Below are 27825 nucleotides of genomic sequence, written 5' to 3'. Positions count from 1 at the left end.
AGTGTTTTTCTCTTATTATCTTGCACGCACCTTACTACATATTTCACAATAAATTAGTGTTCTTAAGGTAACTTTAGAAACCACTGAGGTATTGTACTTTCCATTATTCATATCAGGAGCATCAATAAAATGAGGAACTTTGTTTGAATAGTTATGTGGTTATTTATATTGTAACATTTCCCATCAATTTTAGAAATTATGAGAATATGCGATAATGAAAACATCCAGTTTAAAAAGCTTCTCAAACTAGGATTTTACTGATTGAGATATACCAGCCGTCTGTAAAACTTAAGATTTACAAAGCTCCTGACACTGAAGGGGTCATCCTATGAGAAACTATTATCTCTTATACATGTCTCACTACAGGCTCACAGTTTATGACTGGATTGACTGGAAACAAAAAGAAATTATTATCTTAAAAAGTAAAATCTGTTTTGTAAGCATTTTATATGAGTAAACAAATAGGGGGTTGCCTTTTTTTTTTTTTTCCCTTCAGTTTTGGTTCTGAATTTCACATTTGCAGAGACCTCTTTGGACAACAGGTTTCCTACACCTGCATTTTGCTCATGACACTGTTTGCAAAATACTGTGTCTGTTTCTGGAGGACTTTGCTGCCAGTACTTACTCTCTTATTTTGGAAAACCTGGTGTTCTTATGGTTTAAATTAAATGGAGACAAGGATGAAAGTAGATCAGGAAGTGGGAAGGGAAGGATGTGTTATTGTGCTTTGGTTCTCCTCTTCACAAATTTTTACTTTCAGCCTCTCTCTGGTAGGGGATTAAAACAATTTTAAACACTAGAAGGTCAATAACTGGAGACTAGATGAGATGTTAGAGTCCAAATATCATAAAGGTAAAAGTTGTATTTTCTTTGGTCAAGTTTAGCTTTGACTAGCCCACTTGCCACTGTTTCAGGAAGGATAGTCAACTCCTTTCTCTTCCCTGCCTGTAGTACTTCTACGATGTGTGTGATCAAGGTTTGTGCTGGTATGAAGACCTTGATAGTAAAATATCTGTGTGGTTTCAAAACTTAATGCATTGAATTAGTTTAGGAAACTGAACCTGGTAACTTGATTAAATAAACCAGGTAGCCTTTAATTCTTCCTTGGTAATTTTATTAAAAACTATTATAAAATACTATTACGTGTTACAAGAGGATTCATTACCTCTTTTACTTGTCAATGAAAGAGAAGTAGCTGGATTTTAGGGAAAACAGAAATGGAATTAAAAATGCCTGGCCTGATTTCATTAACCAAATTTCATGTGATTCAACATGGATAATTCAAACTGTACATGATGTTTTCAGACATCTTTCATTTTCATTTTACTATAAAGAAGGAAACTTTATCTCAACCAGGCTACAAATCTCCTTATTTCTTTTGTTTCTCCTTTCAACTTCCTTTACTGTATATTAGTGGGAATATGATGATACTACTGAACATGTAAGTACTTTTTGACTGGGCAGAAAAATATTGTGTGTTTGGGTTGAGATTTTTTTGTCTTGCTTGTTTGCTTGTATCACTGTATGCTTTTGTTTTGGGTTAGGGGTTTTTTTGGTGCTTTCCTTGGGTTTGGGGTTTTTTGTTGTTTATTTGGTTTTTTGCGGGTTTTTTTTGTTTGCTTTGTTTTGGTTTTTTGTTTTGCATGGTGTTTTTTTGATACTTGCACAAATGCATGTTCCTAACATCAAGGGTTTTCTCCTATGACACCTTTTTACTTTGTTGTTCTATTTTTTTTTATTTTTTTTTTACCCCAGGGAGAGTAAAGTTACTGTTGCTTGCCTGTTCTGGGGTTTAGCATGATGCCAAAATGTACAGCACTGATTTGTGTTTTCATCTTTTTGATGGCTGTCACTAACTTTGCCTTACAATTTCTTCTTTACAAGGTGATAGAGAAAAAAACCAGAAGTTTATTCAGAGTCACATACCAATAGTTGTATTTTTCTGTATTCATTTTAAGATTAATTTTTTTTTTTGTGTAAGTGAAAGTAGAAGTCAGTTGTGCATTCTTTTGTATAAAATAAATACATGCTATCAGGAAAGCCAGCTGCCCTGAAGTGTTTATGCCTAGGTAATAATGTTTGCTATATCCAAACAACACTTTCAGACATTACATACAGCCATAGTTCTTGCACCATGAAGTATTGGTTGTTTTAGATGAAAACCAATGTCTTCATAAGTCTTTCTGTTTTGTGGTGGATTTTTTTTACCTTTTACAGTTTAATTCTGGTAGTACCAGGTGCAGTTTTCTTATGAAAGATACGAAGTCTTTCTTACTGATTTTGGCCCTACAGCTCAATTAAATTCTGAGACAGAGTCTAAGAAGTTGATCTTTTGATAGTAAATTTTTATGTATAGCTTCATTCTGTTTGGTTTTCAGGTTTGGTTTTTTTTTACTTGAGCTATTTTGCCCACTCATTCTGATCATTACCAAATTATTTCTATATTGGTAATAACTGACTGTAAATACAATGCTGAATTCTAGTCACATATTTACTAAGCTCATATCCACTATCTTGAAAAATACATGTATTATGAATAGTCTGGCCCATGATTCTTATATTAACTTTTCATGGCTGTTGCATCTGAGGGATGTGTGATTGCACATTTGCTATTTATTTAGATGTATAAATATACTATCCCTCTGGCAGCATTGAAATGTAGTACAAGTTCATTCAGCCATATGAAAATGCAAAGGCGTAATCCAGTGGTTACATACTGGAAGCTGGGGACTCCAGGCCCGTCAGTTACCTCCAAATACTGTCCTTTTATATTTACATAAAAGATTTATTTCTATTATGAGTGTCAGAACTTACTCTTCTTGCTATCCCTGTAGTGGGACATAAGTTTAGTACATTTCTCATACACTGTTCAGCTTTTTCTGTGTACATATACGTGTGCATGCACACACATATGAAAAGATACCCCCTTGCTCTGATATTTATAGTTTGATGTTGTTGCTGTAACTTTGCTCTAGCTGAGGAGATACTTGTTGTGTAGCTGCTGTCATGTGAGGGCCATCAGATCTATCCTCTCACCAGATTTTTAGTGGTGTTTTATATAGTTCTTTTAGACCTGCAGGGCTAGTTGTTTCTGAAGTCGTTTCAAACGTTGAGAAGCATAGTCTACCCAGTGACACAGGTTACAATGAAAGTGTTATGGAAGTAACAAGGTTTTTTTGTTCTTCTAAACCATCATTACATACAAAGTGTGCATGTAAATGCACACATTTTTCTTATTAGGCATTTTAGAACTATACCAGTGATATCCTGTTAATGATTAAGTTAAACTGAGTTTCTCACATCTACATGTGCATGTGTTTCACAATGTCAGTAGTATTCCTCAGGCAAAGTATTCAGAAGACTTTTTTCACTGTTCACACCACTAAGCCTTTGGTCTTTTGCTTTAAACTACCTGAGGTATACTGTTTATATGTGTGCTGTCCTTTATTTCTCAAGTGAGTGAAATGTTTGGCATTATCAAGTATTTCACACAGTACAGTCGGTTGGTGCACTCACATGCTTGCCATCACTGCCAATAGCTCAGAAGTGTAATATAAATGAGTTTCTAAAGGATTCTGCATTCTCCTGGCAAACAATCTATTTTAAATTAATTGTTCTTATTTTATTTTCTTTCATCTTAGGAAATGTTAATTTCTGGGCTTCAGCCAGAAACCACATACTCTTTCACTGTGACAGCCTATACAACTAAAGGTGACGGAGCACGCAGCAAACCCAAACTTGTGTCTACTACTGGTGCAGGTAATACTTATATACAAATATAGCTCTAAATGAATCCTTTTACTTTTCTGCTACTGTTTTGTTCCTACTATTTGGAAGTCTCCTGTTGTGTGAGAAGTGTTTCTAGGACATTGGATTTTCTGCTTCAGTATTTGGACCTTCATTTATTTGGATAAAAATAGAGCAGTGACTCCCTTTATCCCTTTCTTAGTTCCAAATGAGGTCATTTTATACTTTTTAGTAGCTCTTCCACTAAAATTGGTGTCTTTGAGAGGAAAAAATAGAAATTCAGAGCTCAGAAGGATATTTGAAAAACTTGCAAAGGGCTTTTATAATCTTCATGAAAGTAGCAGCACTGCTGCCTGTTATAAAAACATTGAAAGAACCTATCTGTATGACATTCACAACTTATTTCAGAAGAATGTAATTTTTAAAGCAGAGAACTGAAAAACAGGATGAAACTCCATCCTGTGAAACCCTGAACCCATATTGATTCAGGGGTAATTTTAGGAACAAAGTGGGGCAAAATTCACCCTGCCACTGTGTTCAGTCTGTGTTGATCTCAGGTGGTGTTAAAGGTTGGATATCTTGACTGCATAACCAATAAAGCAGTTAGCACATCTGGGATGTCTCTGTGGCACAGCTTAACCCACCACAGGTTTAGTGTCATGCTTACCTACAGATGTTCCCAATCTGTAGGTATTGTGTTAATTTTCAGGGGTTTGTAATGCAGCCATTAAGGATATTCTATTGCAATCACATATAGCACCATTACAATTTCTCTGAATAACAATGTATTGTTTATGCTTATAGATAAAAATCAAAAGGTATATATATTTGTATTTATAGTGATTGATTCAATTTTTAAAACAATCACAGAATGCAGGACACATCTTGTATTAATATCAAAACAATCTATATCCTTTTCTTGTTGGAATCCTTGGAACAATCTCAGTCTTGGTGGCTAGAAGTGCAATGCTTCATTTTAGATCTTAGAATACATTCTAGTCATTACTCTTGGCTATTGCTGAAATGTACTTTCTAACTTCTTATCTTTCCTGAATTCTCATACTCTGAGAAAAAAAGGTGATATCTATTTCTGTCATGTATTGGAACTTGATTTAAGAAGAAAAGGCACTTGATCCATTACTCTTTTTTAAAGCTCACTTCCCAGTTTAAATAAACACAGTTATATAAAATGATATTTTATGAGTTCCTAGACATAAACATAGGTTATGGAAATATGCTAGCAAAACTTAAACTTTCACTGCATTTAATCCTTATTGACTGTTCATGTATTATTCTACCAAGAACTCTGATGCTTCTGCTTAAAAAAGACAGAACAAATCCTCTGTCCCATATAAACTTGATTGAAGAGCAATCGAGAATCAGAGGCATGTCTATAAATGTAATGCATATTGCACTGTTCTTGTCGTTTGCTTAAACCTGTGAACAAGTAGGGTTTGTTCTTGAGATTAACAGCTAGTTACCATTCTGCTCCTTCATACATTCCAGACTGTATGAAATCTCTTCACTTTGTGTTACAGCTTGCTGTGTTTGAGCTGGTTTTGTAAGAAAAATCTGTATTCAAATTTTTGAAAAATGAGACATTGAATATAGTCAGTACCAAGAGCTTCCTGCTCACTTTGTGTGAAAAGTCATCACATGAGGGAAGGAATGATGCATTAACACCAAAGGCTTGTAGGTCTGTAATGTAGTCTCCTATTTACTTTCAGTCTCCATTTGACTTTTGACTTTTTTTTTCTTCCTAGAAAGGTGCTATTGAGATACTACAATAAGAAAATGAAGGATCTGACTTTATAGTCTAACTTTTGAAGTTTGAATGAGATTGACTGAGATTATATCTGTAAAAGATATGAAAGGAGAATAGGTGTTTGAACTTTTACTAGAGAAGCTATCCGTAAGATATTCAGACAATAAGTAACTATTCAACTGTCCAGTTAGTGATACAAAAGCATAATGTGCATTTCAAGGCAGGAAAGATTGACCAAACACAATGGTAATTCAGTTATTAGTAAAGTCACTGAATGCACTTGATATTTTTATTCAAGAGTGTGTTTTTGTCTTATGTTTGGTTTCCTTTCCTCACTGTTGAAATCAGATGGAACAAAAACTGACACTGAACATTTCTATATCAAAGTACTTATTAAATTACTTGGGACAGAAATTACAAAATGTATGATTAACAAGACCTTGATAAAAATGAAGACATACTAGTCAGTGATATCGTACAATTTTTATGAAGATTTTAATCAGACCTTTAATTTCTGTGTCACAGTAGTTGAAGAATCTCATAGGGCAATAGCTTGTCCATTACTTGTCTTTTGCTTTCATACTGGACAGCACTCTTGAAATACAGATTTCAGCTAAAAAACAAAAGTTTATATTAAGACAGTGATGTACTTTATATCAGCTAACAGAAAAAAGTTACTTCAGGTAATTTGGCAAAGGGAGCTTGCATGAGCTTCTGCTAGTGGTGGCAAGCCATTGCAGCAGTAATATCTGTTGCAAAGGGGTGTGTGAAAGATGTTTTGCTATTTACTAGTGGAAGAGGATTTGACTAGATCAGAGGATATATTTTATTTTATGGACAATTTCACTTCTTTTAGGCTCATGGAAAATTCAGATTATTATCAGAAATTTCTAGACAGAGCTATTTGGTGACAGAACTGTATATACAACTGCACACAATCCTGTCATTTGTCCTAAAAGACTGTACTATTCGTAAGTAAGTAATACTGAAAGTAAATGTTAACTGAAAGCCATCTGGAAATAAAAAGAAATTTATCTGCTTTACAACATCAGATAGGCTTTACAGTATTAAAAAAGTGACCATTGTTATTTGCTATTTTAGTCACGGGGTATTTTATTGAATAAATAAACTTAATTAGTTCCCTGGTTCTGACCAAGAGCAAGTTCCTTCCTTTCTCTGTAGTTATCACAGAGATTAAAATGTCATTGTAATGGTGAAGTCTGCCACAAGAACAAAAAAAAAGGCAATTCATTACAAAAACAATTTAGTTATACCTTCCAATAATCTCTCCTCTAGAAAACTGAAGGGGTATTAGTCTTTTTAGGTAAAATATTGTTTTCTCTGCTACACTGGTGCCAGTAATAGTTAGAATGCAGAGAAAAATATGGCCTGCAAAAGGCCTTCACAGACATCTCTTTGTTCCATAAAGACTTTTATTTATCATTGAGGAAAAAGTCAGAAATGATCAGAGAGATATTCTTTATACAGCAGAAAGTGTGGGAAAACACGAGATTCTACAATAATGCTGCCAGGTGAACTCAATATTTAAATTTAAATATATTTGGAAAATTTATATGAAACCTACGTATAATTCTTAAGAAATTAGAAGCAGTGTCATGACTTACAACAGATGTAATGAGGAAAGAGCTTACTAAATGCAGAATTTTCTTCAAGGCATGCCATTCTTCCCTCCTTACTCCTAATTCATTGTGGAATGGTAGTTAGACCTTCTGACAATAGCAATCTGATTTGCTGGGTTCCTGAGAACTGAAGATAAGTAATAAAATCTATTAAAGTGCTTAAATACGGGAACCAGAGCTCACAGTGCAGCAGTTACATTCACATGGGAAGGCTTCGAATGCAGATGAAACTAATTAGTCTTTGTTGAAGACTGTGTTGTCATTGCAGTGCTATTCCCAAAACTGTTCTGGTCTCTTGACCTGTCAGGCATTGGTAAGGAATGAGCACCAAATTTCTAAATAGTTATGGATATGTTTCATTATCAAATAAATCACTGTAAAAGAAACAGAATTCATATAGGGACTCTAAAAATGTACACTATATAAATTCTGTCATGGCATTTCTGGCTTGATTAGGATTCAATCCTCTCTGGATTGATTCAATTCAATTCCTCTTCAATATCCATACCAATGAATGCATACCAGTCTGAACTTTTCTAAAAGACAAATCATCAGTTTGGACCAATGGGTCCCAGTTAAGGTTGTGACTGTATGTAGTGTACAGGTTAAGAAAAGCTACCAATTTAGCGTTCTTCAAAAGAAATCCAGTTCACGTACACGAAAACCATGTTGGAAAATAAATCATATGTGATAAGCCATGCTGAAAAATATTAAATTCCAAACTGTGCTACTTCTCCACACTGTGTAGAGACAGAAGTGATTTTTTGTATGGAAACTAAATGACAGGGTTCTATCCTGTGTAGTAATGATTTTTTGAGGGCAAGGTTGTTCTGTATTTTTACTATTAATGATAAAGTTATGTTAAACTTATCTAGAAACTTGTTTTTTCTTCAGTAATTATTTTCCCATTTACAGGAAATGTGCCTTGGATTAAATACATGAAAACTTATGACAGTACTTTTTTTTTTTCTTGCAAACAAGGATTTGTGAGACAGGACCATTCATAAGACGTTTGTTGGAAGTTTTACTTCTTGATTTGTGTTCCTTGATCCTGTGCCTCTGAATGTGCTCTGTATTTAGAAATATTGGTAAGGGAAGAAGACAAAAGCAGTAAACATCTCTACTGTTGCAGTTCCTTATACTGTATTACTCAATAGTGCAGGATCCAGACACTATTTCTTCATTAGGGCTGTAATATGTGGAACTAAGAGTGAGGAAGCAGAAAATATATATCCCTCTTCCTGCTAAAAAAAATTGTCTCAAGAATTGTACATGCAATTGTGTTTATATCTATCCTCTTTAAATAACATTGTGCTACAGTTCCAGGCAAACCTCGGCTTGTGATTAGCCACACACAGATGAACACGGCTCTAATTCAGTGGCATCCTCCAGTGGAAACTTTTGGCCCGCTGCAGGGTTATCGCCTGAAGTTTGGTCGCAAAGACATGGATGCATTAACAACCATGGAGTTCTCAGAGAAGGAAGATCACTTCACAGCCACAGACATTCACAAAGGAGCTTCTTATGTCTTCAGGCTCTCAGCTAGAAATAAAGTGGGCTTTGGGGAGGAGATGGTTAAAGAGATTTCTGTTCCTGAAGAGGTACCCAGTGGATTTCCCCAAAATCTCCACTCGGAAAGCTCTACTTCTACATCAGTTCAATTAACTTGGCAGATGCCACTCTTGGCAGAGAGAAATGGCATTATCACCAAATATACCATCTTGTACAGAGATATCAATGTTGCTTACCAGCCAGTTGAACTCCCTGTTGTTCCTGCTGATACCACTATGACACTTTCTGGCTTAAAACCAGATACCACTTATGATGTAAAAGTACGTGCCCACACAAGCAAAGGGCCTGGTCCATATAGTCCGAGTGTCCAGTTCAGGACACTACCCGTGGATCAAGGTAGGATTTGTCTGCTTGTGGCGTTGACCTTTAAAGGAGTAGCGGTCTTTGGATATCAGTGTGTTTGAAGGTGTAAATAAAACTGACCGGCCCATTCATAAAAATAGGTTCATCAAACACAAAAGGTAAAGTATATAAATCTTAATATGTTTTGGATGCCTTAGAAATCAGTTGTCCCTTGCCAAGCAAGTTCTGGCTAACTTCTTCACAGTATTTTCAGGTAAGGAAAATGTCTGTATTGAGTTGCATTAGATAAGAGTGAGAATGAGTTTAAATGTGATATTTAAATATGAGCAAACAGGTAGGAGAATTGAATTCTTGTTGATTTTTTACCTAAATGGAAAGCTAATACTCCCAAATAGCAGTGGAAAAGTTACAAGACATAAGCTCCAAGATGTTGTTTATATACAGTGTTTCTTTTTTTCCAGCAGTGTTTGCAAAAAATTTTCATGTTAAAGCAGTAATGAAGACTTCTGTTTTGCTGTCCTGGGAAATTCCGGAAAACTACAATTCAGCTTTGCCTTTCAAAGTAAGTTACTTCCATTTGTACAAGAGAAAAAAACAGAAACTAGACAATGTATTTACCTGATTAAGTACCTTATTGAACATGAATCATAAATATGTATTGGGAGTATTGCTGTTTCTAAGATCGCTAATTTTTCATTCACCACTACAGTATTTTAAAGAAAACAGTGGAACAAAATACATTTTTTCTTCTTCTTTTTTTCTAGTCCTTTCAATAGAGAATGCAATTGAGTGCCATTTTGGGTTTTGCCTCCTCAATGTACAACAGCCCGTTTTTGATTTGAAATGCTTTTACTCCACTAGCTATAGCTTTATCTAGATACAGAGACTCAACATAAGATCCAGTCTTGCCTGGAAGCTCTTCTGCTTCATTCTTAATCACTTGCGTCATCTCAGGCAGTGGCAAATCAAGAACAGTTTTTTAGGAAGTAAATAGTACAAAAACCTTTCTAAATAAGGAGTGTGAATGAAAAAATCAAGGTAGTTTTAACAAGAGTACCTTGCTATAAATTCTGGGTTCAAGAAAAGTTGCTTACTTTGAAAAAGTAAGAATTGGATTTCAGGAATGTTTACATTGCTTTATGTTGATGTAATACTTTTGTTTTTCCCCTGAAAGTGAAAAGTTTACTTTCGGTAGTGAATTCAGTACTGCTTTACAGCCTAAAATACACAAATAAATTAAAATTAAAATCTATTATTTAAATTTATAGCTAGGCTGATTCCTGAATTCAGTGTGACATCATCATTTGCCCTCTCCTAATAACCAAAACTACTGTTGTGTATTAACTTAGATCCTTTATGATGATGGGAAAATGGAGGTTGATGGACGTGCTACTCAAAAGCTGATCACAAACTTGAAGCCAGAGACGTCATACTCATTTGTCCTGACAAACAGAGGGAATAGTGCTGGGGGTCTTCAGCACAGAGTAACTGCAAAGACTGCACCAGACGTGCTTCGCACAAAGCCAGTCTTCATTGGAAAGACCAACTTAGATGGAATGATAACTGTGGAACTTCCAGAAGTACCTTCAAATGAGAATATAAAGTGAGTGAATGGCATGCCGTTGTTTTTAGCTCCAGAGAGATGATCATTCTAACTCTTGATGGTTGACCATGTCTTTATTTTTTATAACAGTACAGAGACTACAGTACTCTGCAGTAGTATTTGACCTAATATTGGTGTAATATTTGATATAGTAACTGGGAGGTACTGTTGACTCTCTCAAGGGACAAGAGGCCTTGCAAAAGGGTATAGATAGACTGGAACACTGGGCAGTCATGAGTGGCATGAAAATTAAGAACAAATGTCAAATTCTGTTGTAAAGGTCCTTGAGTGCATTTAACAGGGGGCAACAATGATGATGGAATGACTGAAAGGAATGTCCTGTAAGGAGCTGCTAAGAGTTTTGAGCTTGTCTAGTTTGGAGAAAAGAAGGCTAAGGACTGAACCTCCTTGCTCTCTGCAGCTTTCTGAGGAAGGCAAGTGAAGAGGGAGCTGCTGACCTCTTCTCACTGAGCTCCATTTATAGAACGTGAGGTGACGCTTCAGAGCTGCATCACAGGAGGTTCAGATGTATTAAGAAGCATTTGTTTACTATGAGTTTTTTCAAACTGGAAGAGGCTTCCTAGTCAGGTGGTTAATGTCCAGGCATGTTCGTGTTTAAGAGGTATTTGGATGATGCCCTTAATTTGTTTTAACTTTTGGTCAGCCCTGAATGGTGAGGTAATGGGAATAGATGATCACTGTATGTCAGTTCCAGCTAGAACTCTTAAGTTTGTCACATAGCCAAGGATGTAAGAATTGTATGAAGACTGATTGTTCTTCAATTTGTAGATTTTTCTCACAATACTTTTGTGTTTTATCACGGACTGCAAAATGAGGGATGGAGAAAAACAGTTCTATTTTAAACAATATATCATCTCAAAAAGAATGGATACCCATCAATGCCTAACTACCCTGCTGTAGCTCCTTAAAGTACTCAGTCACTCAAGAATTATATTGAGTTTTAAAGAATTGGTACTGCACTTAATTCAGATTAGTTATTTCTGAAGTTTGTATCAGGATAAAAATACCTTGTTCTCTCCACTCGTCTCAGAAGGAAAACAAGTAATTTTGCTAAAAAAGTTGGAAATTGTCCGGGGGTTACATAGATTTTGGAAGTGATCAGGTGGTGTGGGAATTTAAACAGAAACTGGACTAAAGACCTGAGAGCACATGGTCAGCAGGGATTAGAAAGGTTAGACAAAAAAGATTTGCCAGGAAAACATGAAGCATGAAGCAATCAATAAGTGTTATTGCTCTGCTTATAGTGATTCTTGTTGATCTGTAAGGTTCCCATATGTAATGTAAAGGAAATGGGAAGGAAAATGAGCCAGTCACTAAATGATGGGAATTCAACTTGTCCTCTCCCTGGTGGATTTTTACAGCTTTCTAGAAAGTTGCCCCCTTTTTCATTACTGACTGAAGATTTTGAGGCAGGTAAGGTCAAGAAATAAATGACTGTGAAACATTAAAAGGATGAAAAACTGAAAAATGTAGTCATTATCATTAGATTGAGTAAGATGCGGTCAGTAACAAATGCAGCTAAGGAAGACTGAAGATGGAATGAGTCAAAAAAGATTTATGAGACAGAGCATTCACAGAGAGAAAAATGTGCAGGATAGCTGATCAAACAGCAGCAGAAGGTAGCACTGGAATAAAAGACAATTGCCTTCTTTTTATATAGTGTAAAAAAGTTAAAGAGGCTAAGTGACATCAGAAAAGGTGTGTTAAATCTAGAGGGTCCAACTGCCAATTTTGTACATAATGTATCTCCTATTTGTGCATCTATTTTCTAAGATTTGATCAGGCTTGATAAAGTAAAAAACACAACTAGGATTCACTTGACCCTTGGAGCAGACATACCAAAGCAAGTACATACAGAACAGAAAGCCTGACCTGATGCTTGCACCAATAAAATAAGGTTATTCTGCATTAGTCTTTCTATGGGAAGAACAATTTCATGTATTAGTCATGTTCACATTTTTAGACATGTTGCTCCTCTATTGATACATTATATCCTCAGGATTGTCCCTAGTTTACCATGAAGTACTGAGAATTTTTCAATAATACTAATTACACAGAAAGTGAAACAGGTAGTAGTTTGCTCTAATGGAGAATAGGTAATGAAATTGATGATAATATTATAAAAGCCTTTATAATATTGGTAATTAAAGAAGGTAATATTTTTCAATGTTTGAAGGTGATGCAGCATAAAAATTGGTGCAGACCTCACCTTATGATTAGTAAAATAATCTCTTTTGCTCAGCTCAAGGGAGCAAGTTCTTAATTATTCTTTCTTTTGGTATTTTTGGCTATTTACAAAGTAATGTTTTATGTGTAAAGGACAGTTCATTTTTCTCTGAATCTCTTACATCTTTGAAAATTCTTAAGTAAAAACAGAGTTTTGTGGAAGATTTTGGCCTCTCAAATACTCAGTAGATAAAACTACATCCAAATAAACCCTTTATTTCTCACCCTCCTCCCCCCTCTCCCCCAGAAAAAACTCCAACCTAAAAACAAACAAGCAAATAACGAAGTAAACTATAAAACATGTTTTTCAGGAGATGCTATATTTTGCACAATTAACTAAAAAATCACAGAACTTTGTTGTCCTTCACAATTTGCAGCACTGCATATTGGTGTGAAAATTTTCATTTTTCTGCTTACTATTGATCCACTTATTCTTTCAGTTTAAAATACTCTGCGTGTGCTGAAAGTCTTAGTAGAGTTTCAAAGTTATGAGAGGGAGACTTTCATGAGGGAAGTGAAAAAGACTGTGAAAGTTACAATTGCATGCTGGATATTCCTTGATTGAAAAGAAAAATATAAGAACACTCCCTTAGCTTAAAAAATAAAAAGATTAAGACAAAAAAAGAGAAAAGGATAAGTATGTGTCTTAGCTGTTTGAAAGATAGAGGGGCAATTTCTCATTTCTTTTTGTGTTGATTCTTAGACATCTGTTAAAGAGAGGCTATGTCAGTCAGTGTTTACTAGGATTTGCTATTCAAAGTATTTTTAATAGACCAATGCAGGTTCAAAACCTGGGTCATCCTGTCTCACAGTTTTTAATATTTGTAAAAGATGATTTATAATGCTGCCACTATAAGAATGTATGCCACAGATGTTTTTTGAAATACTGGAATACAGCAAGTGGACACTAGTTAAAAATCTGTAGGCAACACTGCTTTGCAGTGCTCCTGCTGGAGCTTATCCTTTCCACAGAAAATTTCCTCAAATTTCTTAACACAAATATTAATGAATACACATACTTTCTACAGGAGCTGAAAATCTCAAGTTTTGTTACATTTCTTTTATGGGAAAGAGCTTTAAATAAGAATAGATTATTAAAATGGATCAATGGTTTGCACTGGTATGGTAAAAAAGATAGTTTAGAGTTGGCTTAGACTGAGATGTTTTTTAGCCAGTATTAAGGCAGCTACTTTTCTGTAGACTCTTTGTTAATTACTTAGGATTTTCAGCTGTATTTCATAAGTAAAATTAATGGTTTTACAGAAGGTTGAATGGTTTGTAAAAAAAAAAAAAGTAGACTGGAAGGGGAGATGGCCCATGAGACACTAAAATTACCTTGCATAACGAGACCCAGAAACACCTTAATAAGATTTTGTTACTAGAAACAAAGAAAATATTTCTTTCCCTCTCCCCTTAAAAGGAGAGTGCTTGACTTTTTGACAAGTGTGTTTATCAAGAAGATGTATACTACTCTGCATGTCCTGCTGTTGTGATTCCACTGCTTCTTCCCTCACACTAATGTGAAATTATGGATCTGCCTGACACATATCCAGGCTTTGTGAAGTAAGCAATGAGAGTACCAGATCTCCATCACACTAGAAAATATAATTTACTAGTCTCCATGGGTGGGAAGGAAGAAAATATTATTAGAAAAATATTTCTGTGGAAAACTGATATATGCAATTTGCAAATCCTAGATATTAAGAGAGTCTATATCAAGCTCTCTTACCTACAACTGTGAACAGGATACCTATGTAGATAGAGCTAATGGCAGTTGATTGTCAAAAGGAAAGAGTATGGATGCAGTGTAGGTTCTGTTTTCTTTCTTTTCTCTTTATTATGATACTGGCATTAAAAATTACATTTTTTAAACCTATTGTTCTGATTATACATTAAAATGAGGGAAGATAGGTTGGTAATTGAGATTTAAATATATGTTAATATATTTCAGTTTAGGGCTTTGGGGTTTTTTTTCAATGTGATGGTGGCAGGGCACACATAACCTATGGTTCTTGTATTTCATATTGGCATTTTAGTACATTGTAATTAAAGTTTTTTATAAATATTTATATGTTTGCACAAAAAGACAGGTAATTGGTGCCATTTGTCAAATGCTTTACAACTGATGTTATTTCAAGAGTGTGAACGTTTACAACTATGTTTGGAAGGCTGCAGTGACATATTAATGTGCAGAAGTTTATTCTGAACATACCACTTTTCTCTTAAGTCCCTCTAAGCATACCTGCTGTATCAATTGATATATTCCTTTTCATTCAACTTCTCCTTTGTCCAACTTTGTCATTTACAGAGGCTATTACATAGTTATTGTGCCTTTGAAGAGGTCTCGTGGAAAGTTTATCAAACCATGGGAGAGTCCAGATGAAATGGAATTAGATGAGGTACTGTATATGGTTTGGGGTTTTTTTTCTTATCTTTTATTAAAAAAGAAATATTTCTACTGTTAAATAATTAACTCACCAGTTTTAAGAGTTTTCTCAGGATACTTTATATTCATATTTGTATTAGCCTGTGGAGACTAAAACAAAAATTCCGATTACTTAAATGAGAAGACAATAAAGACATTAAGTTGAAATACAGAACACAAAGTGTCTTATATTTGCTGACACTAATATTTTATTCTTTTTCTATTGTAAAGAGTGATGCAAAAGTGCAGGAGGTGAAACAACTTGTCAGCAAAAACTTAATCACCAACAATATGAATTGTAATAAAGGTCTGGTTCATTAAAGGGGTGTTTACTAAGTCTGTAACAAATACTAAATTGCAATTTGCACCGCAGTTTAACATTTGACCATCTGGTGTTTAACACCAACATCTGGTGGTGTTTTTTTCCCTGATTGTCATATACTGTAATACTTCTGGTGAGACATAGCCTCCATTCCACCAATAGTTTGTGATCAGAAATAAATGCATGAACGAGGAAGGAAAGGGCAACATTGTGTCATTGTTTGAAACTATAAATTATGTTAATCCAAGGGGAAGGAATTACTTCCATTTTAGAAATAAGCCCAGCAATGCTGGAAATCAATTCAGTATATCATTGATATAGTAATAATTCCAGGAAATACAATATTCACCCCCATTTTCTGTTTTACTGAAGGACAGTATAGCTCATGCAAATTTGTCCTTCTTCTTTCAATCTGTAAATGTGTAGTAATGCTAATTTTTGTGATTTTAAAACTCTTTCAAGGGCCCCTTATGAGAGAATGTTATAAAAAACAGGTGTCATGGTTCTCATCTGGCCAAGATTTTAGATAACCTTTAAATGCTGTGGTACTGTATATGTGTAATATGTCTGCAATTCAAAGACCAAAATCAGGGGTTTTTTTACTCCTGATATAGTGTTCTTTTGACTGTATCCATTTATTTTTCTATTTCCTCTTGTTGGATTCAAGAGATTTATGTTACCGAGATAACCTCACCGTATGCTTCTCCATAACAAAGTTACTGGGAAGTGTTGATTACCTGCGAGCAAGCATAAAGGTTCTTTTCTCTCCTGCCATTGACAAAATGGATATAAATATCATACTTTGCCCCAAAATATAGGGAAAATAAAGATCTTCACCAAACTAACAGTGTTGTAGAATGTGTTCAAAATATAAATTGAATTATTTCAGTCCTTGTCACAACAGGCAAATCCTTAATCAGAATATTAAAAACAACTGGGCATGATGAATAACTGATTCAGCCCTATGCTTCCTCTTGACCAGTTTCATTTGTGTGATCATCTCTCATTATTCAATTGCAGCAATGTCTCGCTTTATCTATTAACTTCTTCCCTTTAAAAGAACTTGGATTGTAAATGCCATCAGCTCACGATCATAGTCATAGGTGACATCAAATACAGTTAAACAGTAAAACTCTGACAGCCACATCCATACAGTAATGGAAACTGATTGAGTATTACTACTCACTTTTAACATCCAAAGGCTGTAGTCACATTCAGCAGCATTAGGTGCCAGATGACATTGAACTTTCTGGCAATTAAATTCTATGGTTCCTGCTGATTCTCATAACAAAGGGTCATTTTAATCATCCTGCAAGTTGTGTTGCCTTAGTCAGTATAACAGATTGATAAAGAACATTTATTAATTCAGAAATATTTGTGTCAGGATGGGTTGTTTCCCACTTCTATTTATATAATTGAGACCACATTGTAGAATTAATGATGGAAGAAATAAGATATGCATTGACTGGAAAATGAAGTTATTTCTGATAAAGAGCTAAACCCCTTGATATATCTTTTACAATTGCCACCAATATATATAGCAAGAACTGAGCAGGGAAAAATATTAAAAACAGGCAGCAACTACATATCATGCTAACTCATTCACGTTCTATTACTTAAAATACTGGTTTGCTCCAGCTTAGGAAAGCATGCATTTTATCAAGTGTGCTATTCCTAACAAGTTTGTGAACACAGTGCCACAATAATTACATTTTCAAAAAACATAACAACTATGACAACAACACCAACACCCCACACACACAAAAAAAAAAACCCAAAAAAACTCACAACCAAAAAACAGCACCAAAAAACAAACAAACAAACAAAACCCACAAAAAACACAAATAAAACCAAACAAAAAACCCCAACAAACAAACAAAAAACCCCACGCCACCACCCCCCCCAAAAAACACTACTCTCTGAGCAAATAGTTCCCGATGATCAAGTGAGGATACTTGTAGATATTTTTATTTTTAGTGTGGTGTAGGATCTGTGTCTGGTATTAGAAATGTTTGGGCAATAGCTATTTCAAAGAACTATGTTCCAGATACTTTGCTTAGATTGTCAGAAGGAAATATTTGCTAATAACACAACTCTTGAGTATAACTCCCATTACATAACTGAGCAGTTCAAAAAGACTCTTCGGCCTTATTGTAGTTACCTAATCTTCCTCCTCCTTGAACCTCAGTTCTGAAAGAAACTAAGATAGTTTTAAAAGAGCAAATAATGAACTAGATGTTTGGTATCTGAAAAAAAATTATTAGAGGTACAGTCCTTTTTTACTAACTCAAAATGTCTTTTCTTTTAATATAATGAGGTTTAGTGGCTTTAAATAGACACATCATGCAAATAAATGAAACAAAAAATATTACGATTTGCAGTAAGTATTACCTAGTAGGATTACTTTAGATCTGTAAGCAGTAAAACCTAAAGGTTGCCATGTTAAGTCTTAAATTAATTCAGTAATTTTATTGAAATCTGTGTATAGACTACAAATAGGAGATAGATGAACAAGTAATGATATTTGGCAACAACCCCATTTCCATATGAAATATTAATGAGGCTGGAGGTTCACCTGAGGTCTACTCAGTCATGTGTAATCAATGTTACAGACAAAGTTTTTATCTACACACAAACACACCTGAGTTAACTGGCCTTAGGTGATCTATAACCACCTTTGAAAAGTTTAACTAATTTTATTTTACTCAGGCTAACTAACTTTTAGCACTCATAGCCAAAACTCAGTTTCTGATCACTCTGATACTGTACTTCAGCATTCCATTTTCTTCCAATGTATACAGTTTCTGTTACTATTTCAAATGCAAGAAATAATCAAAATCAAACATTTTTCTTTGCCTCTCAATCTTAATTTAATTTTGATTGCGGTACTCCTACCATACTTGGACATTTTATTATGAGTTATTTATAATCTAAATTGTAAATACACTGTAATCTGGAAACATATGATAAAGAAAAAATAATTTAATTGAGGCAGACACACAACTTTAATTGCAGTGGAAGTGGAACATGGAAGTATCAGTTACCCTGGTAACGCAAGCCATATACCTCTACTAGAGCTGTTGTGCTTGTGGCTCCTGACTTTAAGCAAGCATATACTGTTACTACCCCAATACTTAGCTTCATGTTTTGGCAGACTTCCAGGCTTTTCCATCATGAAGAAACAAACTTTTCATAGTGCTTCCCTCAGCAGATCCTATAAGGGCTGATCTAACCTGGAACTAACTTCGATTATTCTCTGCCTCATGTTCTGCATTTAGTAACTCTTCCCAGGGCATAGGAAGCTACCAACAAATGTGAGAGTCACCTTCAATAAAGTAACTATATAGAAATGTCTTCAATATTACAGTTCTCTGCTGCCCTCATTTTTATACGACGCAAATAGACTCTAGCTGCTCATTAAACTGTTTAGGAAGAATGAAAGAGAAATATGGACTGCTGATTGGAATAGTGTCCTTGAGTAATGAATAATGATTTCTAGTCTCAAATTATGGCCAGTTCTTTTTTTGCTCAGGGGATCCATTGCACTGTACCAGCTTTTGTGTTATGGCATTGAAATTGATAGAGGCAAATGGATGTAAAATCTCTGCAACAGGGCACAGACACAGCATTAGAGCTGGAAAGCAGTTTACTGCATAGATGTTTGAAGATATAACATCCAAATGCCCTCACTGTTAAGGAAGCCTTAATTCAAGTGGTGCAACTTGCTTTCGTGTGTATCTGTAACTTCAAATCTAGTCAGTGAGAAGGGTTATCAAATTATTCAGTGTTAAAAGCTCCTTTCTGAGTAGCAGAGTGAATATTAGGTTGCTTTACATGCATTGCAATTGTTAATTGTGTAATTGCAGAAGATCCCGTGAGGGGAAGACAAAAAGATGTGCTCACTAAGCTTTGGCCTAAATAAAAAATGCATTGAAGATGGTGAAGGGCCTTGAGGGGAAGCCATATGTGGAGTAGCTGAGATCACTTGGTTTGTTCAGCCTGGATGAGACTGAGGAGAGACTTCATCACAGTTACAGCTTCCTTGTGAGGGGAGGTGGAGGGGCAGGCACTGATCTCTTCACTTACTGGTGACCGGTGACAGAACGGAAGGGAATGGTCTGAAGTTCTGTTAGCGTAGGTTTAGGGTGGATATTAGGAAAAGGATCTTCACCCAGAGGGTGGTTGGGCACTGGAACAGCTCCCCAGGGAAGCGGTCACAGCAGCAGCCTGACAGAGTTCAGTGCCCTCAGGCACATGGAATGACTCTGGGGACTGTCCTGTGCAGAGCCAGGACTTGGACTCAATGATCCTTGAGGGTCCCTTTCAACTCAGGATATTATGCAATTCCATGATCCTGTGGAGAGCTTCTCTGACTAAACATGTACTTTGAAATCAGTATATATAGTTAGGATCAGATTTTACTATCCTTTTTTTTAAATCTCCTTCTCACTCCAGAGATTTGTCTTCTCCTCCTAAAAATGAATTTTGCCCTAATCCACTGTATTGGAAGTGTTAGTGTGCTGAAAAGACTAAACAACTTCTTATAAAAATTTGTGATTTAACTATAAGACTATAGGACATTGTATAAGTTTCATAAGCAAAAAACAAGAGGAACCACAGAGACCTTAGAAGTCATAATTTATAACACAGGAGAAGTTCAGACTCCTTGTAATCAAATCAGACTAATTTTTGTGGAATGCCAGCATATATAAAGCAAAAAAGTATTGAAGAAGCATTTGTCTGATTTAATAAGTAATTCAGCAACAGATTATACTAACAGAGATTAAGTTCCTTTATTAGAGAGTGTATGTTTTCCAAGTTTGAGCCTAGCATCTAATCTTGTCACAGATGTACTGGTGTAAATTTTAGCTTTGTTTATCAGAAGTGATTCAGTCACCGTTTCTGGAGGTGTTTAAGAAGATGTGTAGTTTTGGTAATTAGGGACATGGTTTCAGGGTGGACATGGCAGTGTTAGATTAATGGTTGGAATCAGTCATAAAGGTCCTTTCCAATGTAATTGATTTTATGATTCTATTCTATGACTCAATATAAAGATAGATAGATAGCTAGATAGATAGCTAGATAGCTAGATAGCTAGATAGCTAGATAGCTAGATAGATAGCTAGATAGATAGATAGATAGAAAATATGTAATATGTTATGTGTATCTGTATGTCCCCCAGAGAAAATATATTGTTTTCTTATCCTCTCCCAACCTCCTCCTAGACACAACAGTATCTAGAAATTGTTTTATGTTTGTAGTCTAGGCAAGGAAATTGCGTCCTAGTATCTTATCCTAACAAGAATGTCAAGAATTTGGAAGATTTTGCAATAGATTTAGTGATACTGATACATCCCATGAAATGTGGATAAATTGTTTTTTGTAGTTCCTGGTCATGCATTAAAATTTCTCATTACACTGTCAATAAGTTACATTAAAATTGTTTACAGTATCTTTCTGCTCATGCTTGCTCTCTCTCTCTCTCCCCCCCCCTTTCTTTCCCCTACCTTCATTTTAAAGCTGCTTAAGGAGATAGCTAGGAAACGCAGAAGCATTCGTCTTGGGAGGGAAGTTGAATTAAAGCCATATATTGCAGCTCACTTTGAAGTTCTTCCTACGGAATTCACACTGGGGGATAAGAAGCATTATGGTGGATTTGAGAATAAGCAGCTGCAGAGTGGTCAAGAATATGTCTTTTTTGTGTTGGCTGTAATGGAGCACTCTGAATCGGTAAGTTAGTTAACGTTTTTCAATCTCAAAATACCTTACACAATCATGAAAACATTCTTTCAATGTTTATTTCACTTCCCTAAATCTTTTTTTAATATTACATATCAGAGCATCTTTAAAGTGAGTGTTTCCTTACTCAATGCCCATTAATTCCTTGAACTCTTGTATTCTGTTTGCACCTTTGTGTATTACTTCAGTGTATAACTGAAACCTAAAAGTCACCTTTTATTAGCTGTGTCATGATCATTTGAAAATTACAATGTGAATTATTTTTGACCATTGACACAGTTGCTGAGACATGAACTTTAGAGCAACATTTTTCTCTATGTATTTAAAAGCATTTAAAAGCTGTCTTTTGATGCTGCCATTGAATAATGGTAGAGAATATACAGGGTTCTTGGAAAGATCAATTGAACTAAAGACATGCACAGCTACTCTCTTTAGTTACAGTCATTCCATGACAATTTTATCAGTAAATTTTTAGAAAGTTAGAAAATAATTCAATAATAGGGAAAATTCCTGACGTGAACTAAATAATGAGCTGTCCTTTCTCTTTCCATAATTTGTTTTGTAGTCACATCCCTTTATGCATGAATTAACCTAATGCATGTGATGTATTAAAAAATTTAAAAAAAGACAGATGTAAGGCTTTTGAAAGATGCAATACACACTAGCCTTTTAACATACAGTGTGTAATACAGTATGTTTCTAATTCGTAACTTAACCTGACAGGTACATTTGCAGGTTCAATCACTTGAAACTCCAACACCAATACTCTGAATTCTACTAAAATGCTTGCAGTGTATAACCCTGCAATTGCTTTCTTGGTGTCAATGGAATGTGCCTAGTTAAGCATGATGAGGAGGTAATTCCACTTTGAATACTTTTAGACACATAGCTTCATTTGAAAATAAAGTAAATGCCTCCTGCAAGCTCTAACATAAATCAAAAGTTCTCTTTTCACTTTTTGACATGGGCTGCATAGACAGATAATTCTGAAGGTGTTGCATCCGAAAGGTTCAGATTGGAAAAAGTAGACAGCTTTTTACTATAAAGTTAAGAGGCCATAAATCTGTATGTCATAAATTACCTGTACTAAAATGGATCTTCTCAATGTAAAGTGCAATTTCTTGTGGTTTTTTTAATGTTAATTAAGGTATAAATGACCTAAATGTATTGCTTTGTTAGAAATCAGGATGAAAAAGCAGGAAGAAGTAGGTTTGCAAACTGACGCATATGGCAAAATGTGTATAGGGTCCTACTCTTGAAAGACTTCAGAAGGCATTACTGAACTTAGGCTATTGATAAGACATTTCAGCATGCCATCTGAAACATTTATGTGGTTGAGAAGCATGAGGTAGTCACACACCATGAAGAATTTTTTAAGGGTGTGTGAGATTCAGCTTTCAATGACTTTCAATGCTCCAGTGTATCAGCTCCCAGCATATATAGCTGATTTTCTTCTAGGACTACAGTTTCTACTGATGTAACTTGCAAGGGATGTTTTGCTTGATATTCAGATGTTACATTTTACATAAGACTTCTTATTCAGAGAGCACAAAATTTCTCTCTTGATTGGTAGAATAGAGAACTTGAATTAAAAGAGGTCATGGGAAGGTCTGAATTTGTTTAACTTAGTAAAATGGGAACTGGAGAGCTATGATTAAAATCTATAAATATGTTAAGAATGTCATCAAGAGGAAGGAAAAAATAAGATAAATTTTTAAAATAATGAATTTAAATTTTTCATTAATACAGGTTGGTTTAAAATTGAAAGTCAAATTCTATTTATTGAAGAAAAGGTAGTAAGTGTTTATACTGTTGGCCTCAATATCCCTCTATATCTTTTTCAAGGCATTTTTGCTGCCTACTCCAAATCAAGAGGGGAAATACGAAGAGTTTCTTCTTGTAGCAATGAACCCTTTTTTTCTTTCTTGACAGTACTAAACCTGTAAATCAATCTACTTGGGTGGTTCAGGAATGGAACGTGAGGACTCCCCAATTTCCATTGATCACCGATGTAGAACGTAGGGAGGTTTTTGTGTACACCAGATGCCAGGTGTATTAAAATGCTATAATATAATTGGAGATTGTTGGCATAGGTGTTAGCTCAGTAACACTAAGTGCCTCAGCTTTGCCAGTCCTAATCCTGTCTCAAACCCTTACACTGCCATAGCCCAGAGCCTAAAACAGGGCCAAATGAAGTGTAAAAAAACATGTCCCTTTTGATAACACTTGTCCTGGCTTAGGGCATCTTTTGGAATATGGTGCAAATATAAATGGAAGCTAATCTCTTCTCCCAGTTATCTTATTCTGTTTTAGCTGACATTTCTGATCTACTACTGAATCAAGTTCTTAAGTCTTTTGCAAGAGCTGTAGTTCAAATCCTAGTTTAGTGCTGATGAAGACACACTAGCACAAACAAGAAATATGTACAAACAATTTTGCACTTCTGCCTTTGCTATAACTCAGAGTACTTAAAATGATCCAGTTTTAGCAGGTTGGCTCTTCAGTGTCTCCAGTCTGTAATTCTAACTCTGCACTCAGCCACACATGAAACATCTCAGGTCAGGCAAGAATAAAAAAACCCTCTCTTATCACGGGTTTTATCCTAGGCCAGCTGGCTTTACACCACCTAGTAAACCAAAGATTTTCAACAACCTCTTTGGTTCATAATTCTAGTTTCATCCTTATGAAACACTGAGTGTTTAGCTTCCCTTTATATTCTACAACGAATTCTCACATTTTTCAGTCAAATTCAAGTTTCTACACCTTGTGTAGAAATATTCTGTCAGACAGTTTTTAACTGGTCAAAATGCACTGAGTACTATTTTCGCAAGACCCTTTTCAAGGAACCTCCTACATTCAGTCCCATTTTTTTTATCTGTTGCATTGTTATGTCAGAAGTACCTTTCATATTGTGCAGGAAAAAAGTGTTAAGCTGGTATGAAATTAAAACAAAACCCAAAAATTGGTAACTGATGGGATATAATTTTCAGTGTCCTATACATTTTTTCATTCTCTGCTTAGGTTGCAAAGTGCTCTGCAAGGACTCTGCTACAGGATTTGTCTGCCAGTCATTGCTAATATGTGGAACACAAAATAAAGATGATAATAACAACACACTGTTCAATTTGCAAGTTTGTGTATTGCCTTCAATAAAAATAGCCTTTGCAGTTTGCTGTATTTATTGCATCATTACCTTCTATACATTTATTTTAGATGTGGGAATATCATATTAATGAATTGCTTTGAGATTCAGTAAGAATTATTTTTATTTCTACAGACCATGTATGCAACAAGCCCGTATTCAGATCCTGTTGTGTCAATGGACCTTGATCCCCAACCAATTACAGATGAGGAAGAAGGCTTGATTTGGGTTGTTGGACCAGTTCTTGCAGTGGTGTTTATCATCTGTATTGTTATTGCTATACTGCTTTATAAAAGGTAGGTTTACCTTTTCATTTTCTTGCAAGGTATGTCATTTCCCCTCTATACTGGTCACTTTGTAATATTGTTCTACACTGTATTTTTGTGCTACAATATTAACTGTCATTGCTTTGGAACATTTTGAAATTTATTAATGGCTTCCAGAATGCTGCACAAAATTTTGACTGAATGTTTCCAATAATTACAGGTATGTGAGTACATTTTTATGCTGATGATAGTATATTAACAGTGTTGCATTTAAATATTTTTTCCACTTTGCATACATTTGTGTGCAAAGATACATTTGTATGCGAAGAAAGTAAATATGTGCTTGCACATTAATATGTATGGAATTTACACATTTGACTTTTTAGAACTTGTTTATAGATGCATAATAGTAATGCATTAGGGGTTACATTCAGCTTGTTGTTAAATGTGATTTTCATCTCCACTCAAGTAATTTGAATTTCAACTTTTGACAGTTGGCCTCAATTTGGCAATGTATCTATATGAATTTGGAGCTCTGATCTGAGAGATTAAAGAGACATAAAATAGCTGTTTTCTACTAATCTTGCAATGAGATCAAATTTCACTCATTCTTCTTTCACTCTCTATGACACAGATTTAGTTTTGCTATTACACAAAGGACTTCCCTCTGCCTTACAACATACTTAGTGAAAACTGTGTATGATAATATAATTTATATGTAGCAGCGTTTTGACAGTGTAAATGAGTTAACACAGGTAAATCAAAACCAAAGAATAAAACTCAAAAAGGTTTTTTTTAATCTTTATATTTCATTCCTAATGCATTTGTGAAATATATTGATAAAGTAGATTTGAGGCATATTACAAAGATGCTGCCAATTTCTGGGGAGGGGGCACAATAGGAATAATTTTATAAATTGAAGTATGTCTTCTAAAATTAATGGCTATGATGCTATTACCTGCATATAAATATTTATATCTGAGCCTGTATGCTCTTCCCACCTTTGGTGTCTCCGTTCAAATACCTCTTAAGTTTCATGAAGCGAGCTCTCTTCAGATTTTGGAAAGAATTCTCTGTTTGGTAGGAAATAACCACTCCAGGGTTAATTTTACCTTTGGATTCCAAATAGATATACATTTATAGAATGGTTTCAGGGCTAGAATCATACAGCATCTGTTGCTTGCAGATACTATGTCTCCTGAACATTTCTGGTAGTTCACGGTGTCTCAGCCAATCAAATTAGTTACCAACTCTGTTTCTGTCAGTCAGTTCAAAAACTGGTCATTGGAGGTGTGCTAAAAGTGAAATACTGCTTTCTTCTAATTATTTTAAAAGTAGATCTCCCATACTACAAAAAAAAAAAATCTGAACAATAATATGTTAAGCAGATGTGCAACTGCTTTGAGAGTTACTGGTTACATTTATGGAACCAAAGAGAGAGAGAAAGGGAATATTCCACATACGAGCAGGTAAAATTTGATCATCAGTAGTGTGAATAGATTGTCATTTGCTGGGAATGGGGGACATTTTTTCCATCTGTTATTTACAAGTGTACTAGAACTGTTTGGGCAACTGTCCATATGTATTTATTTATTTTTCTATTTTCAGCTGTTTACTCTAATTTGTTAAACTGCAATGATTTGGCAAATTACCTCCAAGAAATTATGACTGCAGTTTTAGCAGTCTGTGATCCTCTATGAGCTTTTATTTCTGTAAAAATGTAATATGTAATTGGATATTTTTCCAAGAGTAGGTAACCTGAATGCAAGCTTACTGCTAGACTTTGATAGATTTGTTGACTGTAGAAGAGCAATGACAAGACAGTTGGGATATTTAACATATTGCTTCAAGAAAACAGTGAAGATTAATTTGTGAGTTAAATAGACTTAATGTGGCTGCAGGAGTTAGATGGGGAAAATATATTAAAGAAATAGGCAAACAGTAATTTTTGTGGATACAGAAAATTTTACAAGTATATTTCTAGAATATATTAGGGTATAAGAGCAACAAGTATGATAGTGAGAAAAGAAAACGAAGGTAGAGGACATCAGTCTAGTTATGAACATATATGCAAAAATATTAGAGAGGATTTTGTTAAAGAATGTGCAGTGCACATTCTTTGACCAGTAAATGACTGTGTCTTCTGAAGTGCAAAGGGTAGTAACTCAAAAAAAAGGTCAACTATGTTTAATTCCCTTTGTCCATAGAAACCTTTTTGATCAGATTTGGATCACTAAGCTCTTGATTTACAATACTACTTATACATTTTAATTACAATCACAGAGAAATTATGACTGCAGTTTCCAAAAGAATAATTTTATGGGGAGAATTCTTCCTCTTCTTTAAAACAGACATTATTAGATAGTGTGGATAAGTTTCATGGGATGGTTTGAAATATATTTAACTGTTGCAAAGACACGGAATGCATGTTTGCACTCTTTATTATTTGTTGTTAAGCTGTAAAATGGTTATTGCCTCTGCATTTACTTTTCTTAAAATCTGCAAGCAAAGATATTACATGGACAAGTTCTTGGATCATGTATTGGAATATAGCCAAAAGGAGATTGCAGCTTAGTAAATAACAGTAATAGATGAGAATAATATTGAAAAGTACCTCTTCTTGTCATTGGGCATATTATTGGTATAATAGCCAACAGAGATGAGGCCAGTTAATATCCTGTGTGCAGAGGAACTCACAGATTCACAGAATCAAGGAGCCATACCTCTGGAGTGTGTCTCATCTTAGCCCTGCTCAGACCATGGTCACCTGCAGTTTGTTCAGAGGCAAAGTTTAGTATAGCTAAGAATGGAAAGTCAATGACCAAGTTGTTCTCATATTCAACTATCCTCACAGTAAAAACTATTTTTTCCTGAGTTACAGTCGACTGTGTCTTGGCAAATGGAACTGTCTTGGCGATTAACCAGTTCAGTGTTGTCTGTCCTTGCAGCAGTGAAACCACCCTGCAGTCATAGTAAACAGAGACACCTATTTTGGAGCAGATCTTTCCATCTATTAAACTTTATAAACAATCAAATCAAGAGATTCAAGTAAAT

The 27825-nt window shown here is 34.9% G+C and overlaps 1 protein-coding gene and 1 long non-coding RNA gene across 29 annotated transcripts in view; one reads left to right on the top strand and one right to left on the bottom strand.

The window, feature by feature from the left end:
- The window catches only part of PTPRD (protein tyrosine phosphatase receptor type D), a 1155490-nt gene that overhangs the window by 1040458 nt on the left and 87207 nt on the right, over nucleotides 1–27825 (top strand). For 7 of the 27 annotated variants that reach the window (XM_064404733.1, XM_064404730.1, XM_064404737.1 and 4 more), the window contains 8 exons: nucleotides 1415–1441; nucleotides 3642–3759; nucleotides 8473–9060; nucleotides 9492–9589; nucleotides 10377–10630; nucleotides 15186–15276; nucleotides 21145–21354; nucleotides 24641–24801. In XM_064404733.1, the coding sequence (XP_064260803.1) occupies nucleotides 1415–1441; nucleotides 3642–3759; nucleotides 8473–9060; nucleotides 9492–9589; nucleotides 10377–10630; nucleotides 15186–15276; nucleotides 21145–21354; nucleotides 24641–24801 (1547 nt within the window). Of the gene's footprint in view, nucleotides 1–1414; nucleotides 1442–3641; nucleotides 3760–8472; nucleotides 9061–9488; nucleotides 9590–10376; nucleotides 10631–15185; nucleotides 15277–21144; nucleotides 21355–24640; nucleotides 24802–27825 lie in introns of all 27 variants that reach the window. The other 20 variants (XM_064404734.1, XM_064404732.1, XM_064404729.1 and 17 more) reach the window with 5 other exon arrangements.
- Nucleotides 6018–8621, bottom strand: LOC135290795 (uncharacterized). Of its 2 annotated transcripts, none has more exons than XR_010353618.1 (3): nucleotides 8485–8621; nucleotides 7165–7279; nucleotides 6018–6125 (listed from the first exon to the last, which is right to left on the bottom strand). It is a non-coding gene; the product is annotated as an uncharacterized LOC135290795 (long non-coding RNA). The 2 variants fall into 2 exon arrangements; XR_010353617.1 differs by having other exon boundaries at nucleotides 6031–6125; nucleotides 7138–7279.

This window comes from Passer domesticus, chromosome Z (genome assembly GCF_036417665.1).
Source record: "Passer domesticus isolate bPasDom1 chromosome Z, bPasDom1.hap1, whole genome shotgun sequence".
Classification (NCBI taxonomy): Eukaryota; Metazoa; Chordata; class Aves; order Passeriformes; family Passeridae; genus Passer; species Passer domesticus.
Note: the sequence above shows the minus strand (reverse complement) of the source record. Positions and strands in the feature narration are given on the sequence as shown.